The 16,523-nt window shown below is 28.9% G+C and overlaps 1 protein-coding gene across 1 annotated transcript; it reads right to left on the minus strand.

Moving 5' to 3' along the window:
- Positions 1 to 223: 223 nt before the first annotated feature.
- Positions 224 to 7,193, minus strand: LOC129963736 (uncharacterized). The gene is made up of 3 exons (XM_056078263.1): positions 6,950 to 7,193; positions 5,536 to 5,777; positions 224 to 3,102 (listed from the first exon to the last, which is right to left on the minus strand). Exons 1-3 carry the CDS (start codon positions 6,953 to 6,955, stop codon positions 1,476 to 1,478), a joined length of 1,875 nt encoding a protein of 624 aa, XP_055934238.1. The 5' UTR covers positions 6,956 to 7,193; the 3' UTR covers positions 224 to 1,475.
- Between the last annotated feature and the right edge of the window lie 9,330 nt (positions 7,194 to 16,523).

The raw sequence follows: 16,523 nt of genomic DNA on the forward strand, positions 1-16,523 counted from the left end.
ATATGATGACAATGCATCCGAGTATAAATGCATTGATTAAAACAATAAAAAGTACTGCTGTAACATATACTTAAATGTATTCTTATTCTAACAAAATTAGGGGGAAAAAACAATAGTATAAAAATAAAAATATCTCAGAAAAATTTATTCTCCGAATCTTCAAGAGGTATAAAAAAGGATTTCAGCAAAAAATATACTTTAAAGCTCATGGATAATAGTAAAAATTTTCATTAAAATTTTAAAAACCATTTCTTAGTGAGGAGCATCTAAGAGCCAAAATGCAAAAAATATGCCAGCATGTAAACATTAACAGTTTACTTATAATTTTAACTGATAAAAATGAATTAAAAACAGAAAATTGGTAAATCAAATAATATTAAAAAAAAATCATAACAAGCAAATGAAAGTATAATTATATTTACATATGATACAGTTATTAAAAAAGAGGCTAAGCTAACTTTCATAAACAAAAAACAATCAACATACACCAGAGTTAACATTCAATATATTGACACCAATATACTCTTTACAAGGTATATCTTAAAAAATTTTCAGATTCATTATTAGAAAAAAGAAAAAAAAAATCATGGTCACAAACATTTTTGACAAAAATTCCTCAATACCAATATGCAAATGAGTCCGATGCACATTGAAATGTTCTGTAACTTTAGGCATTTTTCATGCCTAATTAATCAGAAAATACTTGTAATGAAGTTTATCTTGTAATGAAGTTATTATACATCAGAGGTTGTTCAATCATTGAGATTGATCAGATGTTACAGTGATTGGTAGTCAATTTGTTAGGACACTTACATTCCTTGAAATTGATCAAGTTTGATTTTCAAAAAGATAGATTAAAAACTTTAATACAGATAGGGGTAAACATTTTAATTTTATTTATAAGCTTATATGTCCTATTTCTTAAGATCAATGTCCTGAACTTGAGCATTTTAGGAACTTCCTAATCAGAAAATTATATTTAAGAGAAAGAATTCCCTTTCATAAGAAATCAAAGGTTTTCTAATAACGCTTATCTATATTGATATGAATAATTAATATCAGTGAGTCATGATTTTACCTATACATATTTTAAAAGCATTATCTGTATAATAATAAATTTTTAAAAATAATGTGGAATAAAATTTATTAGATACAAGTTAACAATGAATTCTTATAAAATTTTAACAATTGTATAATATAACACTTAGTATGATATAGTTGATAAAATATATAATGAAGTTTTCTAATTACAAATGGCAGTTTCCTTTATATAATTTTGCACTGATCCCAAAAATTTATTCGTGCTTTGATGATTAGATGGAACATAGTTTGGAATGATAAATTTAAAAAAAAAAAAAGTCAATGTTGAGATGTGCCATAATCATACAGTATTATGAAATATAATTTTGAATAGTAACTTTGAAAACTCACATAATGAATATTCCATTTCCTAATAATTTTTCACCGAAATGAAATTAGGTTGAGCTGCTGTAAATTATACGGCTTATCAAATATAAGATATTATCTTGCCCATTAGATCGATTGCTTTTCACAGAAATTTCAGCCTTAATATTCAAACCGCAATTCAGTTCATAAGTTTGTCCATGGCATATAAAACAACGATTTAAATGTAGATCTTCAATAGTAATTTCAATATCAGTTGAGTTTGTAGTAGTGACTCGAAGAGGTTCAGTATACATTAAAGAAAGCGTACTGTTCTTTAACTTTAATTCAAATTTCTCATCTTTGGCCATATAATTGTTAGAAATCAATGAAAATACTTCAAAAGATTCATCAGGATTAAATAATTTTGGATCAGCAATTTTGAGTTCAATTCCATATATCATAATGGCGCCTGTTCGCATTCGAATATTAGCACTGCACTTAATATCTTGAGAAGAAGCAAATTTAATGCCCTTTTTTATTTCTTGCAATGGGAAATCAAATGTTTGTTTTCCTAACTGTATCTGTTTTCCCATCTGTGTCTGAGGAAAGACTTTAAGCATAGGTGTATATTTCTTTTGATTATTTTGAAAGAGAGGCGTTTGTTCAGGTTTTGGAAATGCAGAAAGTCTTTTAACAACATTTTGATGAAAAAACAAAGCATCTTCTGTAACAGATTTCACGTGATTAACTGGTTCAGAAGAACTATCATTAGAGTTATTTCCACTAGCTGATTCAAACTGATGGTTATTGAAATTATTTTTGTTAGATGGTTCAGAAAAACAATCATTTGGACTACTTCTAATCCCTTGTTCAAAATAATGATCATTAAAATTACTTCTAAAAACAAATTCAGAATTAGGACTTTTAACAGCAATTTTCTTATCCGGCTCAGAATAAAGACCTGCAAAAGTATTTTTATTATCAGGTTCCAAATAAGGACTTTTTAATGAACTTTTAAGAAGTGGCTCAGAATACTGATCAGTATTTTTATTCACTGGTACAGAATAAAAATCAGTGAAATTATTCATATCACCCTTATGGTCATTAGTTTTAATACCTGGTTGCCTTGGTTTAGAAACTGGGCAAAGATATTTAGGGAATTCTCCTTTATAATCTGGTTGCAATATTTTTCTTGTAAGTAAAGCGGTTTCATAACCAGTAAAGATATTATCATCTTTAGCAGCAAAATCACAGAATTCATCAGCTGATAAAGATAAAAACCTCAAATGTTTCAGAAGTGGATCAATGGCATCTCTAATACAAAGTTTTTCAGTTGGTCTCCCTTTCCGTCTACATTCACAAGCACTCCAACGAAACGCTGCTTGTATGACATCAAGTTCACTGGACACATTTAAATGATCCAGGCTGAATATGTCTTCTACTACTTCAAAAGGGGCTTCACCAAAATATCTTGATGCAAAAACAGCTTTGGTCTCAGACTGAACTAAATCTCGACAATTTTCAAGTAATTTTGGAAAATCACAAGAAAGAGCACTCTCATATTTAACAAACAAATTATCAATATTAACTTCTTCCTTGGTGATGTAGTTGGTGCATAACTTCTCAAGATCATCAATACAATACATACGGGCTAATGTGTATAAATCTACAGCATTTTCCATGCTTAAAATGTTTAATTCATCTGTGTATAGGTACCTAAAATAAAAACATTTTTTTATTATTATTATATAGTAGGTGAAGATAAAATAAGATATGATATAAGATACTTATCAATTTTTTTTAATGAACTTAGGCACATCCTTAAGTTCATTAAAAAAAATCTGTCATTCATATAAAAAATATTTAAAATTAAATGCATGATTTTGTAATTATTTGAAAATTTTTTAATTATATAAATACATTAAATTAACATACCCCCCCCATTTTGAAGTTGCCTCTCATTCCTTATATGTATATGCGATGCAAAAGAAGGTGCAGGAATAGCACTCATGTGGCTAGTTTAATAATACACCTTTGTTATTATCAGTAGAAAAAGCAAAGAGAAGGAAGTAACAACAATTTAACATTACCCAAGTAAAGATTAATTATTATAGTAATTGATTGTTAAGAAAGTAATTTATTAACAATCAAATATTTTACAGAATCAGTGATGTGAAGTCCCAAGCTGGATTGATTTGTATCAGTCAATCCAGCATGTGAGCATTTATTTCTATATAAGCCTTATATCTACATTTAAGAAATTTTGACCAGATAGCATTGTCGAATGCAACTCTGAGGGATCTGAGCCTGAAGAGCATTAACAGAAAAAATTCTGTCTCTGGCCAAGACTACAAAGCTAAATGTAAATTATTCAACATTGATGAGATGGTGGAAGAACTTAGGACACATATGAATCTGCATTTTTTTTCTCCTAGCAAAAAGCTGCAGAGGCGTTTTGAATGAAAGAGGAGAAAATAATGCACTCCACAGAACAACAACTAGCGAATGTAATAAGGGAAATACTGAGAGCATGGGAAATTCTTACATCATACACTGAGAAACAACACCCTAATAAGATTAATAGCTATGTGCAATTATAAATTCATGCAATCATAATGTTGTGTTTCATTTTCACTAAATTTTGAAATGCAGAAGAAGACAAATGTCTCTAATTCTCTGGTAAGAAACATGTAATAGAAATAATAAATTTAATTATTATAACATTTACAAGGCTTCTTATAGAATTTTTTTTATTTAACAAGTATTTCATATTTCGAGTAAGATTCGGGAACAAATTATGATTGTGAAGCAAGATATCACTGTATAACCCTATTTTTGATAATATAGTCTGATTACAAGTTTAAAAGAACAATACTATTTTCAAGAATTCTATAGTAACATACTATGCAAGTCAGTGTCTGAAGTCACATACTATATAAGTCATCTTGAAAGAATAAAAATTAAATCTTGCATTAATAATAAAGCATTAAACCAAGTTTACGATACAGTAAATGAACAAAGATGCAAGGCATATAAATAGAAGTTTTCTTATTTGATTAAATACCTAAACATAGAATTACTTGACATTGTAATTTCTTTACTTTAGTTTCACATGATGAAACAAATATAGAAAAAATCTTCATTTCCAAAACACTGCAATTTGAAATTAACAGAATTATTTATTAACCCTATGAGTCTTCACCGCCCGATATTGCCCCATTCAACAGGGTCCTAACTCTGGCACTTTGGGGTGGTTAAATAATTTTAAGGGCTGAAAGCATTTCTTGACGAGCGCTCAACTAACTGCCGCAAAGTGCTCGAGTTAGGCCCCTGTCAAACGTGGCGATATCAGGCAGTCAGGCTTCACAATGTTAAATTCAAGACTTTTTTTTTTTTTTTTTTTTTTTTGTTATAAAAATTTTACTATTAGATATCTGGGAATGGATGCAAATTTTCACTATCTATTTGCAACTGTTTAAATTAAATGCTTTGTATGTATTTAAATATTATATATATTCTAATATTCTTATGTAAATTCCTTGTCATGAATGTAGTAAAGAAAATGATCAAATATTGTTTCAAAGAAGTTGTTAAGGTATATTAATATTGCATGCTATCACAATCAAATTTATATATTTAGAATTTCGCCTCAGATTCTATTTTTGCATTTTTTTAGGCCAAATCAAATTTAAAATAGCTCTAATTAAAGGTTACAAGATTTGAAGCTAATTTTATGAATGGAAATATGAGGAAAGAAATGCAACATTAATTGAAAGGTAATCAGTTCTTTTGAAATATATATAATTATAATATATCAAGAATAAAAATTCTCTACAGATTTTGACAATATTTTCACACAACTGGTTATTGAACGGGAAAATAAATAAAGATATGGCGAGAATTTGAGAAGGTCAATATTATATTCTTCCCAAAACAGCAGGTCAATCAAATTACCCTAGTCTGAGGCACTCTAATGCCACTTCTGACAACATCTATTTATTATACATTCAATATACATATTTAACTCTCTCAAATATAAATATTTGAAACAATAAAATAAAGATTCAACACTGTGCAGATGTTTTATTAAACATTTTTGTAAAATATAATAGGTTTTATAAAATATGATATAAAAACATTTAAACTTACGTCAACATCATCTTAACGATCTGAGGGGGAAAGCCAGAAACTTTTATAACTTTTGGGTGAGATGTTTGCTTCGTCAAATCGGGAAATTCCTTTCCAGCCGCAATCAAAATTGCACTATGACCATAAAATTTTGACCTCTGCCCATTATATAAAACATGGAATACCACATCACAGCAAAGTTCATTGTTTAAAAGAGTAGAAATTCGGGCAACTAAGCCTTGGGGTTTATCATTAACACTTTCCTGTGGAAGAAAAAAGTTGCATTAATTGAAATATATTAAAACTTCTGATTATTAGTGAAACATAAAAAGAAAATTTTAATCCATATTAGTTGAATGACTGAGATGTTGAAACTAAAACAAAAATTTAAATAAAATACTTAAATAATTTCAAATGGAAAAACAAAACAAAAAAAAATTAGAAAGAATTAAGGATTATTAACACTTTCCTGTAGAAGAAAAAAGTTGCATTAATAGAAATATATTAAAACTTCTGATTATTACTGAAACTTAAAAAGATAATTTTAATCTATATTAGTTGATAACCAAAATGTTGAAACTAAAACAAAACTTTAAAATAAGTGCTTGAATGATTACAGATTGAAACACAAACAATTAGCAAAAATTAATAATATAAATCAGATATTTAAGATTGTTTACCTATCCTTAAATTAACACGAGAGGTAATAACAATTTTGGATCTTTCAGGCATGATTATAAGCAACTTTTTTTCAGCACAGATTGTAATCTATCCAAAATATTTTTTTAAAACCAAACTAAATAAATCCTGCTATCATTTTTAGAGAATTGAGTAATTCTTTTTGTTGACGAAAGCCATTATGGATATAATAGAATATAATTATACAATACACTATAAATAAATATACAGCTCAAATCTGAAAAAAAAAATTATACAGATTTCGATACATTTAAATTTGATCTTTTCATTTAATCAATTTTGCTGTAATACATCTGTAAATAGAACAAACAATATATTCATATATGAAAGTAAATTATAGTTGAAAATGTTGAAAACAAAACTTGATTTCCACTTTTTTTCTATCTAGGGAATCGCCTAAAAAGAAAATTTTAAGTTATGACCAACTCCAAATTTATTTAACTATAAAAGTTTTCAAAACCATATGTTTTGGTTTCTTTGTTTGTAGATTAACTTGATTGAGGTAAAACTGGAGAATCGGGTACCAGGTTTCCCGTGAAATGTAATCACGCTAAATAAAAGTGTAAATTAGAATGTTGCAATCATGTAGAAATAAGAATTATTAAAACAGAGAAAAACGTTTATACGATATACAAAACGAAATTGGGGATTTGACTACGAAAATACAGCTATTTATCCAAATAAAATGAGAATTTGATGTTTAATACAGCACTAAAAGCAAAATACATATACATACCATCATAAATTTACCAAAATCTATTATCACAACTCAGGAAAAAAAGTGATCTAGTTAACATATTGCACCAACATTATTAATTTACAAATTAACACCTCCAACGCTTAAGTCCCAATTATCAGCAGGAGGGGAATCCCGTTTGTTATCAACACGAAGCAGAAACAAATATTTCTTAAAACAGTATACTTTGATAATAAACCAGATAAAGTAAGCACCAATTCAAATTCATTCAATCTAAACAAGTCTGAAACCAAAACTTCGAATTGAGGAAAATGATGTTGCCATTTTTCAAGCAACAACTTCAGTGACATTTATTATATAAAATTATATAGCCAGTTTTTGACGCTGGGGGTTGGTATCAATTTTTTAATTAGTGAAAGATTCCAAAACAATGCTAGAGATAAAACTGAAGTTTACGAAATTTTAGCAATTAATTATATCACACCGTCATTGACCATTAAATGTTCTTTTTTTTTTTTATCACGAGTTCATGTAAATGTTTTGGATTATTTGTTTTTTCTTTAGTTTCTACAAGTTTGCCAAGAAATTAAAACGGTCCATAACTTCAAGATTCTAATGTAACGAGTTTTCTTTTGTTTCAGAATGTAAATTTTTATGATTCCCTTATTAATAAATTATTCACTGTTCGAAGAAGGATTTGGAGACTGTCGGAAAAAGCTCTTATAATAAAATTACTAAATTTTAAATTGAATGATCAAATAGGAAAGAAAAGTAATTACTGTAATTTCAAATAAAGTTAAAAAGAAAGGAAAGAAATACATAAAAATAAAATAAAATATGAGGCTGAATTTCAATTTTATTTTACAGCACAATGTATTCATTTGATTTACACTAGATGGTTGCTCAAGAATGTCATTCCTCTCCAAATTGAAATCTTCACGATATGCAGCATTATAGTATCAAACAGTAACGTGGAGATATCGTACAATATATTGTGCTGATAGGAATATACTTATCTTTTATATATAATTTTCGACATACTTTTTCAATTTTTGTTATTAGGAATACCTAAGTAGAAAAATAGTTTGTTAAAACAAATTTTGATGCTTTTTTCTTTCATACTTTTGAGGTCGCTGATTACGTATCTGAGGTTTGTCACCAAACAGATGCTTTGGAATATTTTTAACTAGCCGTCTTTGGCGATCAGCCTGTTCACCAGTATTACCGCTCGCTATAATTTTCAATTAAATATTTTAAGTAACTGGTCTCTTAATAGCTTCTCAAACAAAACATTTTTAATCTTCAAATTTTGATAGTCATACCAAACTTATACTGTTGTTTAGATCGTTTCGCTCAATTTACTATATATATTTTGCTAATTTGTTGTCATTTCCCCAATGGAAAAACTCAATTACATTCCTCGGAATTCCTTTTTCAAAAAGAAATCAAAACGGATCGATCTTAAATAAAATTAAAAATAAAGCTTTAAAAAAATCAACGCATTAAAGGGTTTTGCATATAAACATTATGGCCCAAGAACAAAAGATTTAATCACAATCACAGACAATAGCATTTGCAGCTTATTCTTTTACGCCAGTCCCATTATCAACAAATTTCCAGAAACTCACATGAAAGCATGTAATATTATTCAGACCAAAGCACTTCGCATTGCACTTGGTGCTCCACAGTGGACACCAAATAAAGCTCTCCTTTACATATCCAATCAGGAAATTCTCAGTGGAAAAATCAAACGTTTATCCTTACAATTTCTCATTAAGCAGATTTCTATCAGTTCCTTCTCCGCCATCTACAAATTAGATTTAGAACATTTCAATCTTGCTCTTATTAAAGAGGACAAAAATTTTCTGGATAAAATTTTTTCTGATCTAAACATTAATTGGAATCGCATTATTTCTGATCAACATTTTTTGCAACTTCCAAGAGAAAATTGCAGTATTATTATTTCAAAATACCCTTTTCAAAACAAATCTCTACCACACTCAGCTATTAATGGCAGTTTTCAAGAAACGCTTCAAAAGGACTTCAAACAATGTTTCATTATCGCAACTGATGCATCGAAATCGCAAAACTTAACTTCAATCGCCGGCATTTCGGATCTGTCTCAATTTGCTTTTCGAACCCACAACATCAATTCAATTTTTACAGCTGAAGCTCTTGCAATTTGCCAGGCTCTGGACTATCTTTGCGTTCCTGAGAAACATTTACTTCTTCTTACAGATAGTCTTTCAGTTCTTACAGCACTTCAAAAATTTTCATATAAATCCCCATCCATTATTCATAAAATTGTGGCCAAAATTGTGGAAAAATCTCAAATTAACCAACATATTACTTTTCTATGGATCCCTGGGCATTCGACAATTTTATGGAATGAAAAAGCGAACTTGATCGCAAAATCAGTTACAGAAATCAGCCCATGCATTGAATGGATCGCATCGGAAGACATCATCTCACGCATCAAACAAATCTCAAAAAGAAAAACAACAGACAGCTATAGACAGAGCAAATATTATGAAATTCTTCGTGAAATTCCAGACATAAAAAATATTGCTAAATTGACAAGAATAGAAGACATCATTTGCGCTAGAATATCTACCAAAACACTCATCACACCTGGCCTTCTACATCGTTTTAACCTGTCGAATCAACCAAATTGCGAAACATGCCAATCTTTGAATAATTTGGATCATATCTTACTGCACTGCCGAAAATACTCAAGCATCAGACGTTGCCTGTGGTCGAAGTTGGGCCTCAACTCTCTTTCAAGCTGTAATTTCAAACAACTCACGAGCAAAGCATTTGCAGATAAACTATCTCTCCATATTTTCCTTCAACACTTGAAATTTTTTGACATTTATTAATTAGAGATATTGTTGAACGCTGGGATGATAGCCTTTGTAGCTAAAAATCCCTAAATCCCCCTCATTCAAACAAAACAAACAAGTTGTCATTTCCGGTAAAACTGCAACTTTAATTTAAAGTAGAAATGCTGAAATTGCAATTAATGTAAAGATATTTTTTAATGAAACCAAGCGTTTTATTTTATTTATCATTTTTGTTGTTATTTATTTATTATTATTATTATTGAATATGAGTACTGCAAACAGAATCGTTCGGAATTTAAGTCTTATGTGAACTACAAAATATTTTTCATAGTTTGCTTAATATCTCAAAGAATAATTCAACAAAAATTTCTCAGATTCAGCATAAAATTCAGTTTTTAGTTTTGCTTTCAAAAGGATTGAAATGAAATCAATAATATCTTGTTTCGACCTATAAATATATTTCAAAAATTATGAAGTCTAAATTTAATGCAGTAAGGTATCATATTCTGAGAAATATTCTGGACACACCAAATTTTAAATAAATGAATGAATGTTTCTATTTTCTACGATCAACTAAGACTGATTTATGAAACTTTGAATGTTAAAAATTTAGAAAAACTCAACATTTTCATAATCTTCGGCCAATTAATCTTGAGAAACCTGCGCGCTCATTGGCGTATTTTCTTTAAAACGATCGATGGAAAATCTAAAATTATCCTTTTTTTTTTTTTTAATAGTGATATTCAAATTTTTATAAATCAGTCAGTTTAAGTGATTGATTTTGTTGATTGGAAATTAATTCTTTATTTAAAATATTAGTGTTTCAAGAACATTTTGTTAAACGTGATTTCCACAGCAGAAGCTTTATGTAAAATCAAAAATTCGTTATATATTAGATTATTTATTGGATCAAGTTACATAAAATATAATCATTTTCCTTTTAGACCATTGTAGCAGATATGTGTCTATTACTAAAGGTTTACAAATTAGCAATGTGGCCCTGATTTGAATGCATATCCTGTTCATATTAAACAAAACTTGCCTTAAAATAAAACTGATTTATTGCATTAATAATACAGATTTATTTTTGTACAGATTTATTTTTATTTATTAGTGTAAAAGATCATAAAATAATTTTTCTTGAATTTATTTTTTAGAAAAAAATAATATTTCATATTTGTTTCATTTCCTACAGACACGTGACGAAAATCATATTTTTGCAGATTTCCAAAAAGATTTAATTTATTGTTAGTTGGAGCTTTAATCGATGTGATGGCAACACTTTGAAAAAAGCTAATTTTCCCCCCGTGAATGCGAAACGTGCTCGTGCAGCTTAAATTTTATTTTTATTTTGTACGCAAAAAATTGTTGAAAAATATAGTTAAATTATTTATTTAAAAATTAATTAAAAATAGAAATTTAATTTTAAGGTTAAAACATTGGTATCATTTAAAAGATAAATTTTTGATCTTTAACTTGATGTAAAAATCTTTTTTGTGCGGTAATATTTTCGGAAGTTATAGCAGAAACACGCTAAAATTTCGCTTATTTTTTAAATAAATAAAATTTTAATTAAAAATTCGAAAAAATAACCCCGAGGTGCACATTCCCGGCCTCCAAGGTATACACGTGCCAAATTTCGTAGCTGTTGGTCGAACGGTCTGGCCTGTAGAGCGCCAACACACACACACATTCACACACACACACATTGAGCTTTATTATAAGTATAGATAAACATTATTATAAAAGATTATCATGAATCTATAATTTTTTATCATGAAAATCATTTATCTCTTCCTTTACTTATAAATTAAAGAAAAATATCAATTTATAGAACAAAATTACTCTGTATTAAAATAATCTACACGAAATTTCTTATAGTTTTGATTCTTACAACTTTTTTACTACAAAATAACGTTCGGATGCAATTAAGGTAATGTTTGCTTCAGTTGAAAGAAGCGAAGCCATATTGCTGTTCTTGACCCTTTGCACTCCGAAATCTTCTCTCGGGTAGCATTCAAGGCTGTGTAACATTTGGATGTCTTATTTGTTTACCTTTTAATTTCAATTATTAAAAATACCTTCAGAACATTAAAAAGGTGTAGATTAGTTTTTTTATATTTAATTTCAAACAAGAATAGAATTTTATTCTTCGGGATAATAAACAAATCCTTGCAATACGGTGAATATTTCATCGAATTACTTTTTGGAGTGTAAAAGTTTAAGTAAAGTTTTGGTGTAGCATTACTAACGAACTTCATTCATACAATATGCAATGGGGAAATGTTTCTCCGCATCTATAGGAGCTTCAGAGTTTTTCAAAATTTAATTATTTTAAGTGGATGAGAATTATTTTTTAATTTCTAATTAAACTTCATCTTGCCATAATTATTAAGAACTGATATGGAATCCTAATTGTTTACGTTATTTACAAATAAAATATTTTCAACTCTCCTTTCTTCACTACGAGAACAGAATACATAGGAACTGTGTTTTTCCCCCCTTGATTTTATAAAATATATGTTGTAGAAAATGGAAATATGTATTAAAGTGACTAAAAGTTTTATATTTTCACTTATGACAAACAGACGGAAGTGTGGGTGCTTATACTAAAGCTATATTTACAATTAAACAATCAGCATGTACGGTTGGTTTCTTGCACGATGTGTTTTAACAAATGAACTTGTTCATCAGGACTGAGATGACTCAATCCTTGTTCTTCGGATTAGCCAGGAATTTTCTTAGAAAACAGTCAGTACCATATGACAATACTGCATAGTTTCTTCAAGGATGACTTCCTTTAACATATGTTCCCGGAATTTTCTCATTCTATCTATGCATTTTGTGCCTCACACTGTTCTATTTTTAAGGTATAACGTTTCAGTTTATTAACATCTTATTTAAATGAATGACAGCCTTATAAAATATGATTTTGTGTTTTTCTATATTCCATCTTTATTAAACAGAAATAATAGAAAGGACTACTATTTAGAAAATCTCCCAATCATTCATCTGATTGCTTTCCTTAGTAACACACGATATTATACAAAGTTTTGTGATATAAAACAATATTTGCAATTTTGTGTAGTATTAAATAACATTATATAATATCGCACAATACTGTATAATATTCTGCTATAGATTGTGCTACCTGGTTTATGGTGCTTTTGCTGGAAAAACTGTACACGATTATGATAAATAGAATTTTGTTAGAATCTCCCCCTTCAAAGTCCTAAAATAGTTTTCATTTTGCTTCATAATGTCACGACGTAAATACAACTAAAATAAACAAACTCATCAAAAATTCATTCGACTCAATTTCAAATATCTTGTGCTTACTACTTCAGTTCGAGTTCTCGTGAAAGCCGGATAACATTAAAATAAGAATATTTTAAATTGATTACTTTAGTATAGATTGATATTTTACTAAAAGTTGATACTTCTTTTTTAATTATAAGGAGTGAAAAAAAAACTTTTTTAAAGAGAAATTTTAAATATTTTTTTGGCAATAAAAATTTTTTTAATGAAACTTTGTTGAAAAACCCCACCTTCGGAATCAGCGCCCCAAAATTTAGATAGGGGTAAAAAATCAAAGCTACATCAGATGAGGCAAATTCTCTTTTTTAAGTACCTACACTATTAGTACCTGATATTGTATGATATTCCCATGATGTTGTTCGCTGTTTTGAATACCGGTCAGTCTACTGTTTCTTTACTATTATTCGCCAGCTGTATGTAAAATATTAATGGCTATATTCAAAGTCCACAATTTTATGTGGGGAGTCTGCAATAAGACTTTTATTGGAGAGTATGCGATGAAGTTTCTGAGAGATCTCTCCCACCTTTTTTGTAATGCCTTTATGCACATATAGGAGCATAGAGTATGCCAATGGGTATGTAATTTTAAGCCAAATAGACGCCAGCAAGGGTGGAAAGTCTACCAAAGCCCTTGCCTCTAATTAGCAATTTTAATTTATTTGATTCAATAGCTCCCATTAACTTTGAAGCAATTATTTTGGTCTGGTCGCCTATGCAATTTGCACAATTCTTTGAGGCGCATGTCATTCCGAACCAGGCTAAGACACTGAAACATTATCACTTTAGAGCTACTGCTTAGCTGTTTCAGAAGAAATAACTCTTTGAAGAGCCATTTTTTTTCGGTAAAGTTATATTAAATATATATTGGGATTGAGATTAATTTAAAAATAAATGATTTATTAAAAATAATCTTGCTTAGGTCAGCCGACAGCAGAATCGATGAGACATTCAAAAATTTGGTATTAATTTGAAATATAGATGTCGGATATCAGTTTATTTGATTTTCAATTTTGTAATGTTTGTAAGTTTGAAAGTTATATAAGCTCTTTTATTTTCTAAGTGCAATGTATTTTTTTGAAAGATTAAATGAACCAGCATTCCTCGATTTTTTTTTTTATTACAACTCTTTTGAAAAGTTATGAATGTGCTTTTGCCAAGCAAAACCTACAGTTGTATTTAAGCCTCATCTTTCTTTCTTTTTTTTTTTTTAAATAAAACTTCAAGAGCAAAAATGTGTTATTTTAACTATATATTATTTATTTAACCTCTGATCCTGTTTCTACTAATAATAAAGATAAATATGTATGTGTGTTTGTGTGCGAGTTAGCATTCTATAGACCAGATCTTTTGATGTATATATATATATATATGTGGTGTCCGGAGTGTCATCCTGGCACCGCTTGCGTCATAACTCAACAGCCAATACGGAGTAATCCGATTCCCACCAATAGAACTCTGTATTCAGTCATGTAATATATAAATAAATATATATATATATATATATATATATATATATATATATATATATATATATATATATATATATATATATATATATATATATATATATATGTGTGTGTGTGTGTGTGTGTGTGTGTGTGTGTGTGTGTAATAATATTTTAAACTTTTAATTTAAACCAAATTGATTTCCAAAGCTTATCTTAATTTAGCCCATAGTAATTTCATTCTCTCATTTTCTGATCTCATTCCACGTATGAAGCTGTGTAAAAATTACTGCGCAATCAATCTACGTCTCAAATGAAAGTGATCCTTTCGGTGCCCTTGATAAGGTGTCACAGGTCAACACGAATATTCAATGGCGAGTGGCCAGAAATCCCATGTTATATGATTAGTGTTCATTTGTTTCGTCCCTTCTGCCCTTTTTCTTACTTCTGCTTTTGTGTAGCGTTGCACCTTCATGTAAATAAATCATGTCTGCTACCTAGAAGAGAATAAAACGAAAAATACAAAGTCTATTCACTGCTTGTCAAACCTGCATTCTGCTTCAGCTAAAATAATCGTTACATATATATTTATATATATATATATATATATATATGTGTGTGTGTGTGTGTGTGTGTGTGTGTGTGTACATGTGTGTGTGTGGTTATCTTAATGTCATGAGATATCAAAGAATGAAATAGTTGAATTTTTTTATGCAATTTCTTCAAATCTAAATTTTAATAATAAATAATTTTTTGTAATAAAATTGCTGCTGTTAGTAAATTGAAAAGATAAAAATAATTTTGTTTATAAAATATATGAATTTCAAAACGAAAGCGTGAAAACGTGAGGTGATAAATATATTCAATAAAATTTTTATTAAATTTCTGAAATATTGTAATTTTTAGCTGGTACTTAAGAATTTTGTTTTTTCCGATATCAAACTTCCAACGAATTATTTCCAGCACTTTGTGCTTTTGAAATTTTGTATTCTCTTAATTTTGGGTAAAAAATATTTTCCTCTTTTAACACATTACTATTTTATTTTCGAATTTTAGTCTTTAATACATTTCAAATGCTTTGGAATATGAAAAAGAATTTTTCTTCAAATTTACTATTAAATGTTGCCATTCATTTGAAATAAAAATTTGATAAAGTCCTACAAAAAAAGTCCTATACCAGAAAATGTTCAACAATATTGCTGCAATATCTTCATGTCGAACAGCATTGCGCAGATATCATACGACATCCTCTGCTGTCAGTTAGACCAAGATATTTCGGGCAGGATGTTATTTGATAATCTGTCATACAATAACCAAGAGATATTGTGCGATGTCACGAAGTTGATCGCAGATCAGACTATGTTATTCCAACGATGTTACGTTTTTGTTCGATATTCTAAATGTCGTGCAATATTCTAAAAATATTGCAGCATCATTGTAGGGCAATTTGTGCTATTAAGATAATAATAAATAGTTATCGGAGTTAATCAGATAATTGAGTATCATCTTTAGAATTATTCCATGTTAACTTCATTCTAAAATATTCTCTTATTTCCTGATCCAATTAAATTTTTTTTTACTTAATTATTTCTGACATGCGCTTAACAAAATTCTTGATTGCATAGTTACTACGCCTAGAAGGAAGGGATAAAAATCCTTGGCACCTATGCATCTTTTTCAAAGATACCTAAGATTCCCTTGCCTAAATCAACATGTGGCAAGGAAATCCCTATGAGAATTTCATAGTAAAATCACTGAAGGGAAAAGTTTCGGACATTTTACTCTTGCATCGCGATGTAAACAGACGTCTTTTGGATCATTGTGTCTTCCTTGTAATAATATGCCTCCCGTAGTGAAATAAACTAACATAATTTCGAAACTTTCTTCGCTCCTGCCACTTATTTTTAAAATTATGGCCACTTATTTTTAAATTTACACACACACACACACACACACAGAGAGAGAGAGAGAGAGAGAGAAAGAGAGAGAGAGAGGGGAGACCTCAGA

Source organism: Argiope bruennichi, chromosome 3 (genome assembly GCF_947563725.1).
Source record: "Argiope bruennichi chromosome 3, qqArgBrue1.1, whole genome shotgun sequence".
Taxonomy (NCBI): Eukaryota; Metazoa; Arthropoda; class Arachnida; order Araneae; family Araneidae; genus Argiope; species Argiope bruennichi.